This window comes from Haliotis cracherodii, unplaced genomic scaffold (genome assembly GCF_022045235.1).
Source record: "Haliotis cracherodii isolate W230 unplaced genomic scaffold, xgHalCrac1.p SCAF_18, whole genome shotgun sequence".
Lineage (NCBI taxonomy): Eukaryota > Metazoa > Mollusca > Gastropoda > Lepetellida > Haliotidae > Haliotis > Haliotis cracherodii.
The window spans coordinates 23,631,592-23,650,734 of NW_027266273.1; the positions used below are offsets into that span (position 1 = coordinate 23,631,592).

The 19,143-nt window shown below is 43.7% G+C and overlaps 1 protein-coding gene and 1 long non-coding RNA gene across 9 annotated transcripts in view; one reads left to right on the forward strand and one right to left on the reverse strand.

Moving 5' to 3' along the window:
- The first annotated feature begins 2,042 nt into the window (after positions 1–2,042).
- Positions 2,043–7,243, forward strand: LOC139465926 (uncharacterized). Of its 2 annotated transcripts, XR_011653182.1 has the most exons (4): positions 2,059–2,128; positions 2,555–2,669; positions 5,998–6,165; positions 7,155–7,243. It is a non-coding gene; the product is annotated as an uncharacterized lncRNA (long non-coding RNA). The 2 variants fall into 2 exon arrangements; XR_011653183.1 differs by lacking the exon at positions 2,555–2,669 and having other exon boundaries at positions 2,043–2,128.
- Positions 7,244–13,577: 6,334 nt separating this feature from the next.
- LOC139465912 (TBC1 domain family member 5-like) overlaps positions 13,578–19,143 on the reverse strand; it is a 63,074-nt gene continuing 57,508 nt past the window's right edge. For all 7 annotated transcript variants that reach the window (XM_071247908.1, XM_071247905.1, XM_071247906.1 and 4 more), the window contains 4 exons: positions 16,990–17,246; positions 16,406–16,505; positions 15,894–15,973; positions 13,578–14,615 (listed from right to left, as the gene is read on the reverse strand). In XM_071247908.1, the coding sequence (XP_071104009.1) occupies positions 14,130–14,615; positions 15,894–15,973; positions 16,406–16,505; positions 16,990–17,246 (923 nt within the window). In that variant the 3' untranslated portion in view covers positions 13,578–14,129. The remainder of the gene's footprint in view (positions 14,616–15,893; positions 15,974–16,405; positions 16,506–16,989; positions 17,247–19,143) is intronic.

Consider the following 19,143-nt stretch of genomic DNA (forward strand, 5'->3'; position numbering starts at 1 on the left):
TTCCCTTCTCAAACAACAACTTACATGTCATTATTATTATGTACATAAACATAGCTGTTATTTTTATTGTTGTTTTGATAACTTTTTTTCCAGGCTAATTTGCATAATGCCTATCACCTGTTTCTGCCATGCCAATTTGGACTTAGTTTTATTTTTGAATGTTGAAAGTGCCTACAAATTACCTCCTGTAAAGAACATTTTGTATTGAGCACTGAGATAAAACTAGCAAATCCAGACTAGTACTTTTCCAGTTGTTTTGTTATTTCATATTTACATCTATGTAATGCTTTGTGTCGATTTTTAAATCCAGCTAAATAGGTTTTTTTCATTTCCATGTGTACTTTAGGTGTTCGACGGTAACCATCTTTCAATGTCAGTATTCAGAGATTCTCTCTATAAATAATACTGCTTGCCATGAATACATGTCGGTTTCTCTTGCTTACTCTCTAGATCAACCATCTTTCATTATTACTATATATATGTCGGGACCCGTGAAGATCCGGGGTAGAATAGGTCTTCAGCAACCCATGTTTGCCGTAGTAGGCGACTGTGCTTGTTGTAAGAGGCGACAAATGAGATCGGGTGGTCAGGCTCGCTGACTTGGTTGATGCATGTCATCGTATCCCAACTGCAAGGATCGATGCTCATGATGTCAATCACTGGATTGTCTGGTCCAGACTCTATCATTTACAGACCGCCGTCATATAGCTGGAATAGGATGGAGCTGTTGATGTACAGGAAGCTTCCGGTTATTGACATAGTGACGTGGTGCCCGGATGAAGGCTTGAAGTCGATTCTGAGCCAGTCTGGACGTACGTTTTGACAAGTAAAGTAAAACTGACGTCGTTATATAAATTATAGAGACATCTGATATCAACCAAATGTGGCTTAAGTCGGAGAGATTACTCAAATCGAAGTAGTCTTTCTACACACTGACACTATTAGATTCACAATGGTCTAGTAGCTTATCGCTTATCTACACCACACACACGTAGTCCAATGAGACGGCACACCCGCTGCATAGATAGATAAATAGATAGATAGATAGATAGATAGACAGAAGTAGATCAACTATATGCTGAGAAAACAACACATGGAGAGTTGGTGTGAGATGTCTGATTACGACTGGCTGGGAAAGGTGCATGTGAATGAGTTGTTTCTGCTTTCCATTTTTGATACCACACCACTACCTGATGTATGGTATTATGTTTAGTTATACACCACCCACCACCACCATTATTATTATTATTATTTGGGGCGTTGGGGTAGCCCAGTGGTTAGAGCGTTGGCTCGACACATCACCACCCCTCCCCCCCCCCCCCCCCCCACACACACACACACACATACACCCCCACACCACAACAACCATCACCCCCACACCACACACACCCACACCACCCACCTCAAACAACACACACACACACACACACACACACACACACACACACACACACACACACACACACACACACACACACACACACACACACACACACACACACACACACACACACACACACACATTCGTCCGGCTTATAATTTAATTGGCCTTCAGCAGGTGGTCAGCATCGCTGGTCAGGTGGTCAGGCTCGCTGGTCAGGTGCTCAAAGATGGTTGTCTTGGCTGATGTATGTCATTGTATCCAAATTGCGTAAAACGATGCTTGAGATGTTAGTCACTCGATTGTCTGGTCCAGAATCGACTATTTACAGGCCGCCGTCATATAGCTGGAATATTACCGAGTGCAGGGTAAAAACAAACACACACGTGACTGTACCCCCTCCCTCTATCGCCTACTGTGTTGTGTTTCCTCAAAGCGGATTTACTAAACTGAACAAAACAGTGCATTATGAATATTTTGGGGGATATGTTTTGTAGTGAAGACACAATTTCATATTTTACATATAAAAATAGTTCATGATTTTTTTTAATCAGGGTAGTTCTATCTGTGTAATATCTTGCCGTCCAATAAATGTCAGTGAACTATGGCACATTATGTGTAGATACCGTATCTCAGGGTTCAGTACAAGTTTAGCCGATTTATGTGATTTGCCCAGGTGTTGTTTGATCGTCATGAAGGCATTTCTACTTGTGTCTGTCTGTCTGCTGGTGGCAGCACAGGTTGCCTGTAAGTATGTGGGTGGGGTATGGGTGGTACGTGAGGTGAGGTGAGGTGAGGTGAGGTGAGGTGAGGTGAAATGGGGTTTAATACGATTCCTATAACTGCCTGTTATTTACTCTTTAAAAAGGTAGGGGATCACGAAATATAATGTTAATACCAAGTATTAGAACAAAGAAAAGTGTTGACGACTAACATCCTATGCAAGAACGTTATGTTTGTAATACTAGTACTTAACACCAAGACACATCCTATATTTTTACGTGCCTCACGCAATAGCGCCACACACGTGCGTAGGGTGTCGTTCCTGATTTTGACGCTTTCAAGGAAGGTCGATTAATCACTGTGGATAATTAATTCTGTGAATTTTATTGATTCTGCTTAGCATACCGTTGTGATTTACTTGATTTTGTTCATTGTTTGTGTATGGTATAGCGATCTGACGTCCGTACGGGGCGTCTCCGGGCTATTGGCATGCTGGAAACTGGCAGAAGTCAGCGTGCAGTGGCCAATACGTTCCACGTGTCACAATCTGTGATTACCAGAACAGGTACCAACACATGCAAAATGTTAAGGATCGACCCCCTTCGGGGCGTCCCAGGTCAACAACAAGAATATGGAATCGGTAGATCCGAAACTAGGCTCTACGAAATCAAGCTCAAAAGGCGCTTCAAACTGCTGCAAACGTTCTTCAGGCTACTGGGCTACGAGTTACGGGTCAGACGGTTAGAAATCGTGACATGCAGCTAATCTCCATGCTCGTCCGCCACGTGCTGTGCAGTGCCTTAAGAGTCGACATATTGCCAACATACGTCGACACTGGTGTAATCGTCGCTGGTCACACGCCAAGGTTTCAGATGAGTCCCGATTCATTTTGTACTTCCTTGACAGACGTGGTCGTGTTTGGCCGATGTCAATTTGAGAAATCATGACAGATTTGGCGGTGGATCGGTTATGGTGTGGGGTGGCATCTCTATGACTGACCGAACCCCACTCCATATAGTGCAGGGAGGGTCACTGGACAGTGCTGTCGGGACAACATACTAACACCCTTTGTTGTCCCGTTTGCAAGGCGTGTGGGTCGACGTTTTGTCTCTCAGGAGCTCACAGTGCACAAATCGTCAGTGCTTACATCGAGCAGCACACCTTCCAAAGAAGGCCATTGCCACACGTGGGACATGATAGCGAGACGTGTGCGTCAACGTCATAGGTCGCCGACCACGTTGGCTGATCTTGGCCAGACTTGGAGAGACTGTCACACATTATGCCTCGTCGAGTGAATGAATGTTTGACAAATCGTGGCGGTATTAGCACGACTGATCCAAGAACGCTAACTTTGACATTTCCCGTCTTACCCCAATCGTCCTTCAACATCGTTGGCGGTCATAACACCAGAGTGAGTGAGTGAATATGGTTTTACGCCGCTTTTAGCAATATTCCAGCAATATCACAGCGGGGGACACCAGAAATCACACATTGTACCCATGTCGGGAATCGAACCCAGGTCTTCGGCAGACGAGCGAACGCTTTAACCACTAGGCTACCCGACCGCCCCCAAACCAGAACTGTCATACTTCACTGCCCGTTGTAATGTGTTCCAAATTCGTTCATTAATATCATACAACTATCACTAAAAACTAATATATATCACAACTTTGGAAATATTTACTTATTTCCGAGTATCCCTTGCCTTTTTCGAAGATTATATTTACGACTGCATTTTTCCTATCTAGTTGCATGAACCCTTCGATAAAAAAACAATAGATATTAAAAAAAGTAACTCATGGTTGCTCTTACTTTTCTCTTGGCCATTTTAAAAATTGAATTTCCGTGGCAGTTCTGAAATATGTTCCTATATGACGGAAACGAGGGGCGAATCAGGTTTTGTACTGATATACACTCTTCAAAAAAAGAAACGCACAGGTAGTACGTAGTTCATTGAACCTGACTTCACAAAAAAATCCGGTTAATAAATTGGATATATGTTATATGAAAATGTTGATGGCCTGATATTCGACAAACGGTCCGTCAAAACGCAGCAATTTGTCGATTTGAATGTCTTAAACGGTATTGTTTTCACACTCGTTCAAAAATGCCATGGAGGAAAACAGTAAAGCAAAATGCGCGTGCAAGTTATGGCATTCGTAACTCGTGGTAGTGGCTATAAAAAGGCAAGCATAAGCCAATAATTTGTCATTCAATTGTCAACATTGTTCAAGTTCGAAAATGCCGAGACTCAGCGCTGATCGGAACATTGCCATAGGACGTATGTATCCAAAGAGGGGAATCGCAGTGTTCTGTTGCACGCCAATTCAACGTCCACCACAGCACCATTTGCCGCCTTTGGGACCGATACGCACAATTCAATTCCACTGCAGACCGCCCGAGATCCGGCCGACCAAAAGTTACCACCCCTGCACAGGATCGCTACATTCGACTGTGCCACCTACGCCATCACAGCTACGGAGACTGCTGGACGCATCCCTGGTTTGAGGAGGATATTGGACCAGCTGCCAGGAACCATCTTCGCGAGGCTTCGCTTATCATCCCTGTTTTGGGGGCACGGGTGGCCCAGTCGTCTAAGGCGCCGCGATTCACTGGGCACTGGGCGTCCCTTGGGCACGCCAGAAACCTATGATTGTGGGTTCGAATCTCGGTTCGCCCCAATTATGTTTATAGGTTTGTCAGCATAATATCTGTGCTCGTGGGTTTCACCGAAGTGGTAAACGTCTGAGACCTGCATCACTTCGGGCTTTCCTCCCACATTAAGCTGACACGCCGTGATATAACTGGAATACTGCTAAAAGCGGCGTTAAACCCAACTCACTCACTCACTCACTCACTCACTCACTCACTCATCCCTGTTTTGCAACAGATCCATCGACAGCGACACTTGCGTTGGTGCCATACCTTACAGCCTTCGAATTTGAGAAACTGGAGATGAGTGTGGTTTAGCGACGAATCACGATTTCTTCTTCACAGGCGAGATGGAAGACAACGTGTTTATCGTCGCCGAATTGAGCGTTTTGCCCCACATGTACATGTGTACGTGAATTCGACAATTTCGGTGGCGGTAGACCTGGGTGTGAGGGGCCATATCCTACACCACGAGATCTGACTTGGTTGTGGTTCAGGGAAATTTGACAGCAGATCGCTACATGAATCAAATTCTTCAACCTCACCTTCTTCCAATCATTGACCGCCAGAGGGAGCTGTTTCAACAGGACAACGCTCCACCGCACACAGCTCGTGTCACGGTCAACTATCTTCATAATGCCAACATCAACGGTTTGTCCTGGCCGTCGAGATCTCCAGATCTCAGCCCAATCGAACACCTCTGGGATGAACTCGAACGTCAACGTCAGAACACGCCGCAGACATTCCCACATCTGGCCAACGCGTTACAAGCAGAAAGGAGCAGAATTCCGCAGGACAGAATTCGTACACTTATCCAGTCAGTGCCGAGGAGATGCAGAGCCGTGATTGCTGCCCGGGACGGTCACATGAGATACTTAGTTCAGCGCAACCTTGAGGCCTTATGTGACATGACAATGAACATATTTCAATGCCTTTGTACAACGACAACATGTGACTATTGAGATCCAAAATTTCATATTTATATCTATGATATTAAATTAAATATATCGACTTTATTAGGTACAATACATTTACTAAAAAACTTCCGTGCGTTTCTTTTTTTGAAGAGTGTATTACGAACACATTTTCAGCCTGGTTCCCTGGGTATGCTACGCTGGCGTTACACTGAGCGCCAGTGCATCATACCCAGGGAACCAGGCTGACGCATTACTTCTAGCTAACACTGACTGATGTAAACCCGCGTATGTGGCGTCCTGTACGTGTAGCGTTCCCCCCTGCAGGGTGCCAGACGACGGGAGACTCATGTGGCCAGTTCCCCGAGTGCGCCAGTCATGGAGTGTGTAAGGTCACGTGTCCACACTGTTCCGGTCACACTGAGTGCGTGACAGACACCAGTCACAGTCTGTTCGGCAACTGTGTGTGCGTCTATCAGGATCGCGACTACGCAAGTGAGTATTTGCTGATAGTATTTGTCTGTTTGTTTAACGCCGCACTCAGCAATATTCCAGCGATATGACGGCGGTCTGTAAATAATCGAGTCTCGGCCAGACAACCCGGTGATTGACATCATGAGCATCGATCCATGCAATTGTGATACGATGACATGCATCAACCAAGTCAGCGAGCCTGACCACCCGATCCCTTTAGTCGCCTTTTACAAGCATAGTTGCCTTTTACGGCAAGCATGGGTTGCTGATCATGAAGACCTATTTTACCCCGGATCTTCACGGGTCTTGCTGATAGAAGCAGGATGCTTCATTAAACCATAGATTTGAGTCTTCGAGTGCATATAGAATGTCTTCATGAGAAAATAGTGAGTGAGTTGGGTTTTTAACGCCGCTTTTAACAATATTCCAGTTATATCGCGGCGTGTCAGCTTAATGTAGGAGGGAAGCCCGAAGTGCAGAAGGGGAAAACTGGGAAAACTTGCTTCAGTTTAAGGATTTTCTTTAAAAAGAAGAGCATAGGTGATATGATATACATAAATGAAAGACAATACACTGTGTGAAGCAAGAGTATGATGTCATTTTGTACCAAATTAACAAGGAACAGCGTTATCACTCTCCCCCACCATGGGTCACATAAGAAATTTTGTTTGTTCATATAGTAGTGAATATCAACTATAAAAAGAGTCCTATAAATAAAGCCTAAAGAAGAAATAGACACTTGGGCTGCTTTATGTCATTAGAGAAAATGAATATTTGCGAACACAGTATACTGACTCCGAGCCTAATGCCGAGCGCCAGACAGGGTAACAACAAGTACCATCTTTTATCGTCTTTTGGTATGACGCGGCCGGGGATCGAACCCCGGACCTTCCGCTCTCCGGGCGGACTCTCTATCTCTAGACCACGGAGGCGGCCCGTTCTTACATGAAATCGTTTAAGAAAGTCATAGAAAAATGAAGGGGTTAATACTGGTCTTTCTTACATTTCAGAGAATCAATTACAGACAGTCCAACTAAACTGAGAAGTCACGAATGTTCGTGTTTCTGGAACTTCATCAATAAAAGCATTTCTGCCCTGTCTAGCCACACATGAGTTGATACCAGGCCCAGTATGTGAGTGAGTGAGTGAGTGAGTATGGTTTTACGCCGCTTTTAGGAATATTCCAGCAATATCACGGCTTGGGCTTCGCATATTGTACCAATGTCAGGAATCGAACCCGGGTCTTCGGCGTGACGAGCGAACGCTTTAACCACTAGGCTACCCGACCGCCCCCCAGTATGTGACACAGTACAAGTATCGCTATGAAATGAAAACAAATAGTAGACAATGTGAAATGAGTTTGTAAAGCCATGTTTCCCTCACTAAAATTAACATTACCACACAGGTGGTTATACTTTTATCGGCCCAAAAATCTTTCGTAGTGTAGACATGTTACCATGTTTAGTTAGGTTACGAGGACGTTACGCATGCGAACCTATAACTGGCTTTGGTTCAGATTTGTACATTGGCCATCGCCTGTTCACGTTTAGCGAAACACACTAAGCTTTCTGCCGGAGCTAACTATTTTAAGGCTATTCTCCATTATGCAGTCATCATATTGACTGTTATTGCAGGGCGCCAGGCGCCATGTCTTCTGTGTTATCGGTTTGGGAAACATACATGGGGGCATGCACTCTCCTACCCTACCATGCGACCAGCATAGGACCTCTGCCACAGGCTAGCGCCGTGTGACGATTCGCCACATCTTACACAGTCCATTCAAGATATTTCATGTTTTTCATCTATTTCATTTTTGAAAAGTCCACATATTCAGCTAAACATACGTCATAGAATGGTTAACTTTCATTGAGAAAATATCCTTAATCGTGAAAAACTATTTCCATTTGCGTAGTTATCCTATGTTTACATTGGTTGTACGGCTCCACGTGCTGTCATTGAAGCCCTATGGAGAGCCAGCGATGCGGTCACTTTGATGCATAGATAGCGCCCCTAAATACTTGCATTAGTCTATTCTATTCTGATTTCTGAAAAAGCGCGTTTATTTACAAACAAGAGAAAAGTCTGGTCACGTGATATGCAAATTAGCCTGTGGCAGTAGCAGTTGTGTTACGCGCCGGAATTGGAGGGGGGGGGGGGGGGGGCTGGTATACCTAGACTGGTATACCTGCCCGACGCAAACGACCTATTTCCCCATACAGCTGCGGTTAAACGTTGACCCATTCCCGGGTCTGTATGTCGAGAGGGACAGAGACAGGCCGACAGCATATCGCTATGCGGGAAATGTTGACCAATTTCCGTGTAGCGACATATTAGCACTTTCGGACAGAGCGAATAACTGACGTGTCAGGCTACTGGAATAAACATATTACCATTAGGAAGGTAACTCTCATAGAGAAGTATGGTTCATGGTAAAAAATAACAAACGCACTCACAGCGTTGTGGGTTTCAATGTAAACAATATCTGTATGTCTCCACGTGTATATTCCAACATTGTAGTTATTACTTTGAAAAGATTACTTATGAAACAAATATTAATAACTTTACCACTGTAGATATATCAATGTCAACAGCGTCATGTATACCACTATGATTGTGTCAAACCCGTGTTCCTTGAAAACAATAACAAGTGTTTCAGGAAGTCATTGTTGTGAAAAAATATGTTTGTTTTCTACTTTTATAGAAGGTACGCCATGCAAATTACAATTTGTTTCATCTTCTGTGTTACACATGTGGGCTTTGAGAGTATAGGTTCTTGCATCAATAGTGAGGTATGCTACAAAGATCCTCAAGCTGAAAGTTGTCTTGTGATAAATAAATACAGTGGACCCATCGCTACAACAGTGTTCGTTAGCCGGATTCGACTGGCACAATGATATAAATTGCCATCCAATCAAATAACTCGCACATGAGATGAGCACCGATCCATGCAATTGGGATACCACGACTTCATGGCCAGAGACCAATATCAGTGAGTGAGTGAGTGAACTGTGGCATCTTAGATGACTGGTCCAGACCAATATCAGTTAGAGAGTGAGTGAGTGAACTGTGGCATCTTAGATGACTGGTCCAGACCAATATCAGTGAGTGAGTGAGTGAACTGTGGCATCTTAGATGACTGGTCCAGACCCATATCAGTGAGTGAGTGAGTGAACTGTTGCATCTTAGATGACTGGTCCAGACCAATATCAGTGAGTGAGTGAACTGTGGAATCTTAGATGACTGGTCCAGACCAATATCAGTGAGTGAACTGTGGCATCTTAGATGACTGGTCCAGACCAATATCAGTGAGTGAGTGAGTGAACTGTGGCATCTTAGATGACTGGTCCAGACCCATATCAGTGAGTGAACTGTGGCATCTTAGATGACTGGCCCAGACCAATATCAGTGAGTGAGTGAGTGAACTGTGGCATCTTAGATGACTGGTCCAGACCCATATCAGTGAGTGAGTGAGTGAACTGTTGCATCTTAGATGACTGGTCCAGACCAATATCAGTGAGTGAGTGAACTGTGGAATCTTAGATGACTGGTCCAGACCAATATCAGTGAGTGAACTGTGGCATCTTAGATGACTGGTCCAGACCAATATCAGTGAGTGAGTGAGTGAACTGTGGCATCTTAGATGACTGGTCCAGACCCATATCAGTGAGTGAACTGTGGCATCTTAGATGACTGGCCCAGACCAATATCAGTGAGTGAGTGAGTGAACTGTGGCATCTTAGATGACTGGTCCAGACCAATATCAGTGAGTGAACTGTGGCATCTTAGATGACTGGTCCAGACCAATATCAGTGAGTGAGTGAGTGAACTGTGGCATCTTAGATGACTGGTCCAGACCAATATCAGTGAGTGAACTGTGGCATCTTAGATGACTGGTCCAGACCAATATCAGTGAGTGAGTGAGTGAACTGTGGCATCTTAGATGACTGGCCCAGACCAATATCAGTGAGTGAGTGAGTGAACTGTGGCATCTTAGATGACTGGTCCAGACCAATATCAGTGAGTGAACTGTGGCATCTTAGATGACTGGTCCAGACCAATATCAGTGAGTGAGTGAGTGAACCGTGGCATCTTAGATAACTAGTCCAGACCAATATCAGTGAGTGAGTGAGTGAACCGTGGCATCTTAGATGACTGGTCCAGACCAATATCAGTGAGTGAGTGAACTGTGGCATCTTAGATGACTGGTCCAGACCAATATCAGTGAGTGAGTGAAATGTGGCGCCTTAGACGACTGGTCCAGACCAATATCAGTGTGTGTTTGTTGGTTATTTAACGCTGCACTCAGCAATATTCCAGCTGTATGATGGAAGTCTGTAAATATACTCTTCAAAAAAGGAAACTTGACAGATGTTAAACCACTTTTTGCCAAATATCTAAAATAATAACATTAAATAAGAACCAAATAAGTCAAACAGAAAGATGATTTGTCTATAATTTTGCAAAACACATGCAAAGCACATAAACATAGCGTTTGGGGATCAATTTTACAGCTTCATCCAAACGCAACCGCCTGTAAAAAAAGTGCAGCACAGGATCCTGCATTTAGGCATGCAGGCCCCCCTGCTGAATGGGTATAAAAATCCACATCAACAGCTGTTCATACAGTCCTTAAAACGGCAGTAGAGGCGGTGACAGAATGCCAAGACTGAATGCAGCTCACCGGAACAACGCCATTGGGAGATAACAAGCTGGAGCATCTCAGCAAGAAGTGGCCAGGCACTTTGGCGTATCCAGACAGACAATCTCCACACTGTGGACCTGATACAACAACACCAACAGAGTTGACGACAGACCAAGGTCAGGAAGACCAAGGGTGACAACCGAAGCACAAGATCGATACATCCGGCTGCGACACCTCCGAGACCGCACTACCACAGCCACGTCTACAACCACACAGATCCCTGGGGTACACAGACAGACGCAACAGACTGACCTGTTCGACGTCATGTATTGACCCCATGACATCTGGCGGACTGTCTGCTTCGGGGCTAACAGAGGGTTAGATGGGCATGTGCAAGGTGGAGAAATGTACTGTTTACTGACGAGTCCCGTTTCCTACTCACACGTGCTGATGGGCGCGCACGTAGATGTGGTAGGACGTCTCTCGTGCATGTTGTAGGTGCATTGACAGGTGTGCGTTACACAGACTTGATCCTACAGCCTTACGTTCTTCCTCACGTCAACGTTCATGGCGGACAGTTCCAGCAGGACAACGCTCGACCGCATATTGCACGTGTTTGTCAGGACTTCTTACACCACAACAACATCCAGACATTACCTTGGCCAGCCCTGTCACAAGATTAGTCCCCGATTGAGCATCTGTAGGACGAGTTGGATCGAAGCGTTCGCAGAAGGAATCCACCGCCCCAAACACTTCCGGCGCTTCTTGAAGCACTTCAGCATGAATGGCAGCACATCCAACAGCGTGTTATTGACAACTTGATTGCATCTATGTGTCGTCGGTGTCAATCAGTGATTGATGCATGTGGTGGGCACAACCGATACTGACATTTTCTGTATCGTTTATGTGTGTCTGTCTAGGTGACACGATTAATGTTTTGAACATTGTGTACATTGATCTTCAAACAGTGTTTCAATTATGGTTTCTGTGTCCTATTTTGAAACAATCGCATTATATTACATTTTGAAAGTCAGTGTCAAGTTTCTTTTTTTGAAGAGTATATATTAGAGCCAGGACCAGAAACTCATGACATCATGAGCATCGATCCATGCAATTGGGATACAATTCCATGCATCAACCAAGTCCGCGAGTCTAACCACCTGATCTTGTAAGTCGCCTCTTATGACAAGCATAAGTTGCTGAAGACCTATTCTATCTCCACAGTTCCAATATCAGTGAGTGAGTGAGTGAGTGAGCTGCAGTTCCTTAGAAGACTTTGTCCACGGACAAAAAAGTGACACTTCAGGTCTAATGATAAACGATGGACACATCATAGAGGAGAAAGCACAACACAGGACACATGCATTCATGAGTTTTAATTAGTTTAAATGTAAAACAACTTGTCATTGATAACTAAAATAAAATCAATAATCATAATAATCATAACAACAATTTGATACACTGATGCAATATAAATAGTTGTGGAAATAAGAAAACTGCCACTGTAATGCACCATGACTGCGATACAGACACTTGAATTGAGCTAGCACACAGCATTACAAGGGCTTACGGTTTTACTATGGGCTTACAGCATTTCGAGGGCATACGGTTTTACTGCTTACATTGCTACTATGGCATAAATAGTGAGTGAGTGACATAGCATATGGTTTTAATATGTCAGCTGTAAGGTAGCAAACAGTTTTCTTGTGGCATAGCATAAATCTGACACACTGTGTATATGTGGCGTACAGTGGCTCCGACATCAACCGGTGAACAACATTAGACATTGCATAAACCTCTCAAAATGGAGGACGTGGAAAGCCTGGCACTCCTACACAGTTGCTGACACTGTCTAATACTGAACAATGCCTAATACAGACACTGTCTAACACAGTGGCACGTCTACGTAGATACTGGCTTCATAAATTGTATCAGCACAAATATTGAACTGGGTGCTGACTGCAGGACCTACACTGTCCCACATAACGTCTCAGTCGACATGGGCAAACAGGTAGCACCTCTCTCAATGGTCGGGTCAGTTATGTCCTGAAGGTGTCGACATTAATATACAGTTAGTGAGTGAGTAGGGTTTAAGTCAGTTTTGGCAATATTCCACCCGTACCACCCAGGGAAGAGGGATCTAGTATGTGATGAGCGAAGCATGCTTGAAGAACTAGGCTACCTCCACTGCCCAGCTGTCTCAGGTCAACACGTCTAACAGCTCCATGTCCTAAATGTACTATCAATAGTTGATACACATACGTAACCCACCAGGAGCTGAGGGACCTTAAGGATGAAAAATCACATTTTGACTTTTCATTTTATTTTAAAACTACAGCATCTTCATAACACAAAAATACAATTCCCAAGTTTCACTTCATAATGATTACAGAGATACATGACATCACACATGGCAATCTTCACTGAAGTAAGTTGACGTCAAATATCTTTATGACGTCACAGCACAATTGTATCCTTGCACCCGTAAGGTCCCTTTTCTTCTGGTGGTCACCTATATTGTTATCCTGACTAAAACTGTGCCTGGGCACAGAGGAGCTATAATTACCACACTATGATAGAGACATGGTAGTCCTAGCACTGTAATCTCCTCTAGCAAGATAGCATTAACCTACACTTACTTATCGGGCCTGACCCAAGGACTGGGTGCTGTCCTCACAGTTTGGTGGCAATGTGTGTGGTGGGATGTCAGGGTTAAGTGTACTCATGGTGTGTGGTTGGGCACGTATGTGCTGTGTGTGTGTTGGAAATGTGTGTTGGGATGTGTGCTATCACTGCAATATGCACTTACTGGCCATAAAAAAAAGAAGATTGTATGAGATGTTTCTTTCAAATTTGAAATCCGTGAGTGTATTAGATCCATGTACAAGTTCACCCAGTGAAACTGAATGTTTGTTGGAAACTTAATACCTTAATATACCTTAACAGACACTAGCAATACACCAGTAGCACAGTCACATGACAGTCACGTGATAGGTTCAATCACAGACACAACTCACTATTCGGACCATCACTTGTTGCATTCTCTGCCCCGACAGCAGCAGAAGCCTAGCAATGACAGGTATCAGGATGTACAAATATGGGTACTTGGCTCTCTTTCTTCACCAGCACTACAGCAAAAATAGGAGTGCTTGGGAGATGTCCTGATGTCTCCATACAGTATGTGTGTCCATGTGTCACGCACATCCAGACCATCTGCAAACACAATCCAGGTGACCACATGCCTGTTAAGGTCATCTGCATACCCAGTTCATCATGGTGATATCTGATATAGTGTCATACCATGTGGAGTATTCCTTGAGCATAACCAGTGGTTGTTGTACGGTCACTGGGCTTCCATGTCATAGAGTGGGTTAGGACTGACGTCGAAGGCATCTGAGGCCGAGCTGTGTGTCTGCACCGTGTTGCTGCTCTGACTCCCGCTATCAGACACAGTGGACTCCACCATTAACTGAGGCCCACCAGAAGTACTACTGTCCTTGGATGCAACACGCTTCCTCAGGAAATTGTCCAGCTCATAATCTTTGCCCTGAGGATGAGAGACACCATTAAAGGAGTCCGGGGAATCTGCTGCCTCGGAGTTCTCCTCACTACTCATGTAGAACAGTTTCTGCCGCTTGCCTTTCCCGGAATGTTTGCCGGCTCCATGTTGGTGGAAGGAGCCTGTCATGGAGCTTGTCATGGAGCCAGCTATGTCTGACTCCGGTGATGTGACTAGTTCATCCTTGTAATAGTTGTCACTGATGGAAATTTCATCTTCATCCAGCAGGTTCTGGGAGAAGCGAAGGGTGCCGTTGAGGACATCTCTAACCTGCAGTCAAAGAACGAACATGATTCACTACTCATCAGCAGCCATAGAACAGTCACTCATCGTCCTTCTACAGAATATTATCTTCAGGCACTCATTGTCCCTCTACCGAACATTAACTTCAGGCACTCATTGTCCCTCTATACAGGACATTAACTTCAGGCACTCATTATCCCTCTACCGAACATTAACTTCAGGCACTCATTGTTCCTCTATACAGGGCATTAACTTCAGGCACTCATTGTCCCAACATTAACCTCTGGCACCCTGTTCCTCTACAAGACATTAACTTCAGACACTCATCGTCCCTCTACAGGACATTAACCTCAGGCACCCTGTTCCTCTACAAGACATTAACTTCAGGCACTCATCGTCCCTCTACAGGACATTAACCTCAGGCACCCTGTTCCTCTACAAGACATTAACTTCAGGCACTCATCGTCCCTCTACAGGACATTAACCTCAGGCACCCTGTTCCTCTACAAGACATTAACTTCAGGCACTCATCGTCCTTCTACAGGACATTAACCTCAGGCACCCTGTTCCTCTACAAGACATTAACTTCAGGCACTCATCGTCCCTCTACAGGACATTAACCTCAGGCACCCTGTTCCTCTACAAGACATTAACTTCAGACACTCATCGTCCCTCTACAGGACATTAACCTCAGGCACCCTGTTCCTCTACAAGACATTAACTTCAGGCACTCATCGTCCCTCTACAGGACATTAACCTCAGGCACCCTGTTCCTCTACAAGACATTAACTTCAGACACTCATCGTCCCTCTACAGGACATTAACCTCAGGCACCCTGTTCCTCTACAAGACATTAACTTCAGACACTCATCGTCCCTCTACAGGACATTAACCTCAGGCACCCTGTTCCTCTACAAGACATTAACTTCAGGCACTCATCGTCCCTCTACAGGACATTAACCTCAGGCACCCTGTTCCTCTACAAGACATTAACTTCAGGCACTCATCGTCCCTCTACAGGACATTAACCTCAGGCACCCTGTTCCTCTACAAGACATTAACTTCAGGCACTCATCGTCCCTCTACAGGACATTAACCTCAGGCACCCTGTTCCTCTACAAGACATTAACTTCAGACACTCATCGTCCCTCTACAGGACATTAACCTCAGGCACCCTGTTCCTCTACAAGACATTAACTTCAGGCACTCATCATCCCGACATTAACCTCTGGCACTCAGTCCCTCTACTGAACTGAAGATGCCCTATGGAACTGGTTCCCAGCAAGTGTTGAGCAGTAGACATACCTGCTTGACCCCGGCCAAAGCCAGCATGACCTCATCATCTGCATCCAGCTCCAGCTTCATCAGCTCACTCTGCAGGCGTTCTGGAACAGAAGGAGGGTCCATACAACCTACTCTTACACTTCTGGGGATGGTTCAAGGTATATGTACTGATAATAACACACATAGGGAACTATATTCACCTCATATTGAAATGAAGATTGACCTATTCGTGTGTACATCTAGTTGGTGGGTTGAATTGCCATCGTTATTCTATGGCATTGAGGTTTCATATTTACCTATATGTTATATCCAGTTTGGGTGAGATGACTTGTCTATGTGTAGACCCAGTGGTGGGTGCTACTTGTAGGGCAGTACATGCTTACCCTTTTCAAGAACACATGACGTCATCACTGATTTTTAGTGATCCATTCATATAATTTTCACCACTAGTTTGCTTTTTACGCCCAATAGAATCTGTTTTTCTACAGATAATCAATACTGATTATTCTCTGGCATTTACGTTCTATATTTACCAATGTGTATATCCAGTTTGGTTGAACAGTATCTACACATGGCTGACTTGTCATTCATCTGGCCCTGAAGTTTGGACACTTGGAGCTGCATCTCTTGCTCCTGGTGAAAAAAAGACATACCTTATTCATCAGAAGAGATCAGAAGAATATATCACTGATGTTGAATATGGCATGACAGAGTAACTATAGTCATATGAAAAAATAGGGTGTTCTTTAACTTCTTTTGGGTGGTATATATCAGGGCTCTGTTCTACAAAAAGTGTTAGTTATAGTACGGACATTCGTTTCTTTCAACCATTTCGATGAAATGCCTCATATAAAAGTCAATACAAGAGCTTTTTCAAACCATTACCTAAATGTAGCTCCATTTTACATGTTCAACAATTGTTCCATAAAAAAACTCAATACTCTTCTTCCCAATGCATACCCTGAATTCTTCATTCTCTACAATTACTTGCAATCTTAATTAACCATTAATTAACCACGGCAAACATCTTTTGGACCTTCTTCGTATTGGCATCATCTCCCTGGACATGTGTAAATCCAGAAGAGATCTGGGACTATGGTAAACCTTGGAAACTTACAGCTCTTGAAAATCTTTTGGCTTTTGCTTTTGACCGTCCTGGCAGTGATGAGTATTTAGTGGGGCTACTGTGTGTAGAGCCTTCATCAGCAGAGAAGCCTACAGGGCTGCGGGCTGCAGGTGTAGACTGGGTAGACCTGTTGATGACCTCAAGGCGAGCGAGGCTGGAGGACGAGGGAGTGTGGCGGAACATCTGGTCCTCCAGCTGGGACAAGCTGGCAGAGGACCCGCGCTTCACGTCAGGGACCACCGGGCTTGCTACAGGACAACACAGAGTGACAGAGTGAGAGAGTGAGTTAGTGAATGCTGTCTTACTCTACAGTAATCTCCGACTACATTATAGTAGCCAGGGAGTGAAATCATTAGCAATGATCCACAACATCCAGTGATTTGACCACAGTTTGGTCGTTCTAACAAGCAATAGACCACACGGTACCCACAGGAGACTCTGCGCATCACTGACTGGAGTCTTACATGTGCATAGCTGTGCAAGGGAGGTCCTAGAGAATCAGCATGGCTACAGTTATGAGATTAGGACCATTAGTCTTCACTGAGGATTTCATGAAAACATGTATTGAAGGTCATGACAGCATATTATCAAAGGATGCAAGCAAGTGAGTGACTTTTGGAAAGTCAGCTTGATGATAACCAATCTGCTAGTATACAATCAGATGATAACCAATCCACTAGTATAAATCAGATGATAACCAATCTGCTAGTATACAATCAGATGATAACCAATCCCAAAGTATACAATCAGATGATAACCAATCCCAAAGTATACAATCAGATGATAACCAATCTACTAGTATACAATCAGATGATAACCAATCTGCTAGTATACAATCAGATAATAACCAATCTGCTAGTATACAATCAGATGATAACCAATCCACTAGTATAAATCAGATGATAACCAATCTACTAGTATACAATTAGATGATAACCAATCCACTAGTATACAATCAGATGATAACCACTCCACTAGTATACAATCAGATGATAACCAATCCACTAGTATACAATCAGATGATAACCAATCCACTAGTATACATCAGATGATAACCAATCTACTAGTATACAATCAGATGATAACCAATCTGCTAGTATACAATCAGATGATAACCACTCCACTAGTATACAATCAGATGATAACCAATCCACTAGTATAAATCAGATGATAACCAATCTACTAGTATACAATCAGATGATAACCAATCCACTAGTATACAATCAGATGATAACCAATCTACTAGTATACAATCAGATGATAACCAATCTGCTAGTATACAATCAGATGATAACCAATCCCCAAGTATACAATCAGATGATAACCAATCCACTCGTATACAATCAGATGATAACCAATCCACTAGTATACAATCAGATGATAACCAATCTGCTAGTACACAATCAGATGATAACCAATCCACTAGTATACAATCAGATGATAACCAATCCCCTAGTATACAATCAGATGATAACCAATCAACTAGTATACAATCAGATAACAACCAATCCACCAGTATACAATCCGATAACCAGTCCACTAGTATACAATCAGATGATAATCCAGTGCTTAACTATTCACGTTAAACTTAAAACCTAAAATACTTTCATCAGTAAACCTACAATCATAGGTTTCTGGCATGCCCAAGGGACGCAACTCTGCACAGTAAATCATGGCGCCTTCGGGGACTGAGCCACACGTGCCCCCAGGAGCTTGATGAGGAGTCTTAAACTTTTATCAATGATATTTTTGATATCAAAAGACACAAGAGTGAGATTGTATTTATCATCCAAAATCATTCTTTATAGTTTGTAAACAGTAATAACCAGTGTCTTGTGTGTGTACAACACAGCTAACTAGCTGAAGTGGTGAAGACATTACTGATGTCATGTTATTATGATGTCATAATGGTCTGCAAAATATTGTGATGCAATTTCATTTTCCCTACATGTCCAGGAGATAAAACTGACTTCACCCAAGCCTCCTGTGGTAGCCAGTTTTGACAATATTATTTGTTTACCAATTATTACTAGATCCTCAAACATATAATGATAGCTTAAACCATTGTTCAAGTTTGACCAAAATTACAAAAGTATTGAAATGAACTCAAAAGAAAAGTCAATAAACAAATATGAAAGAATCAGA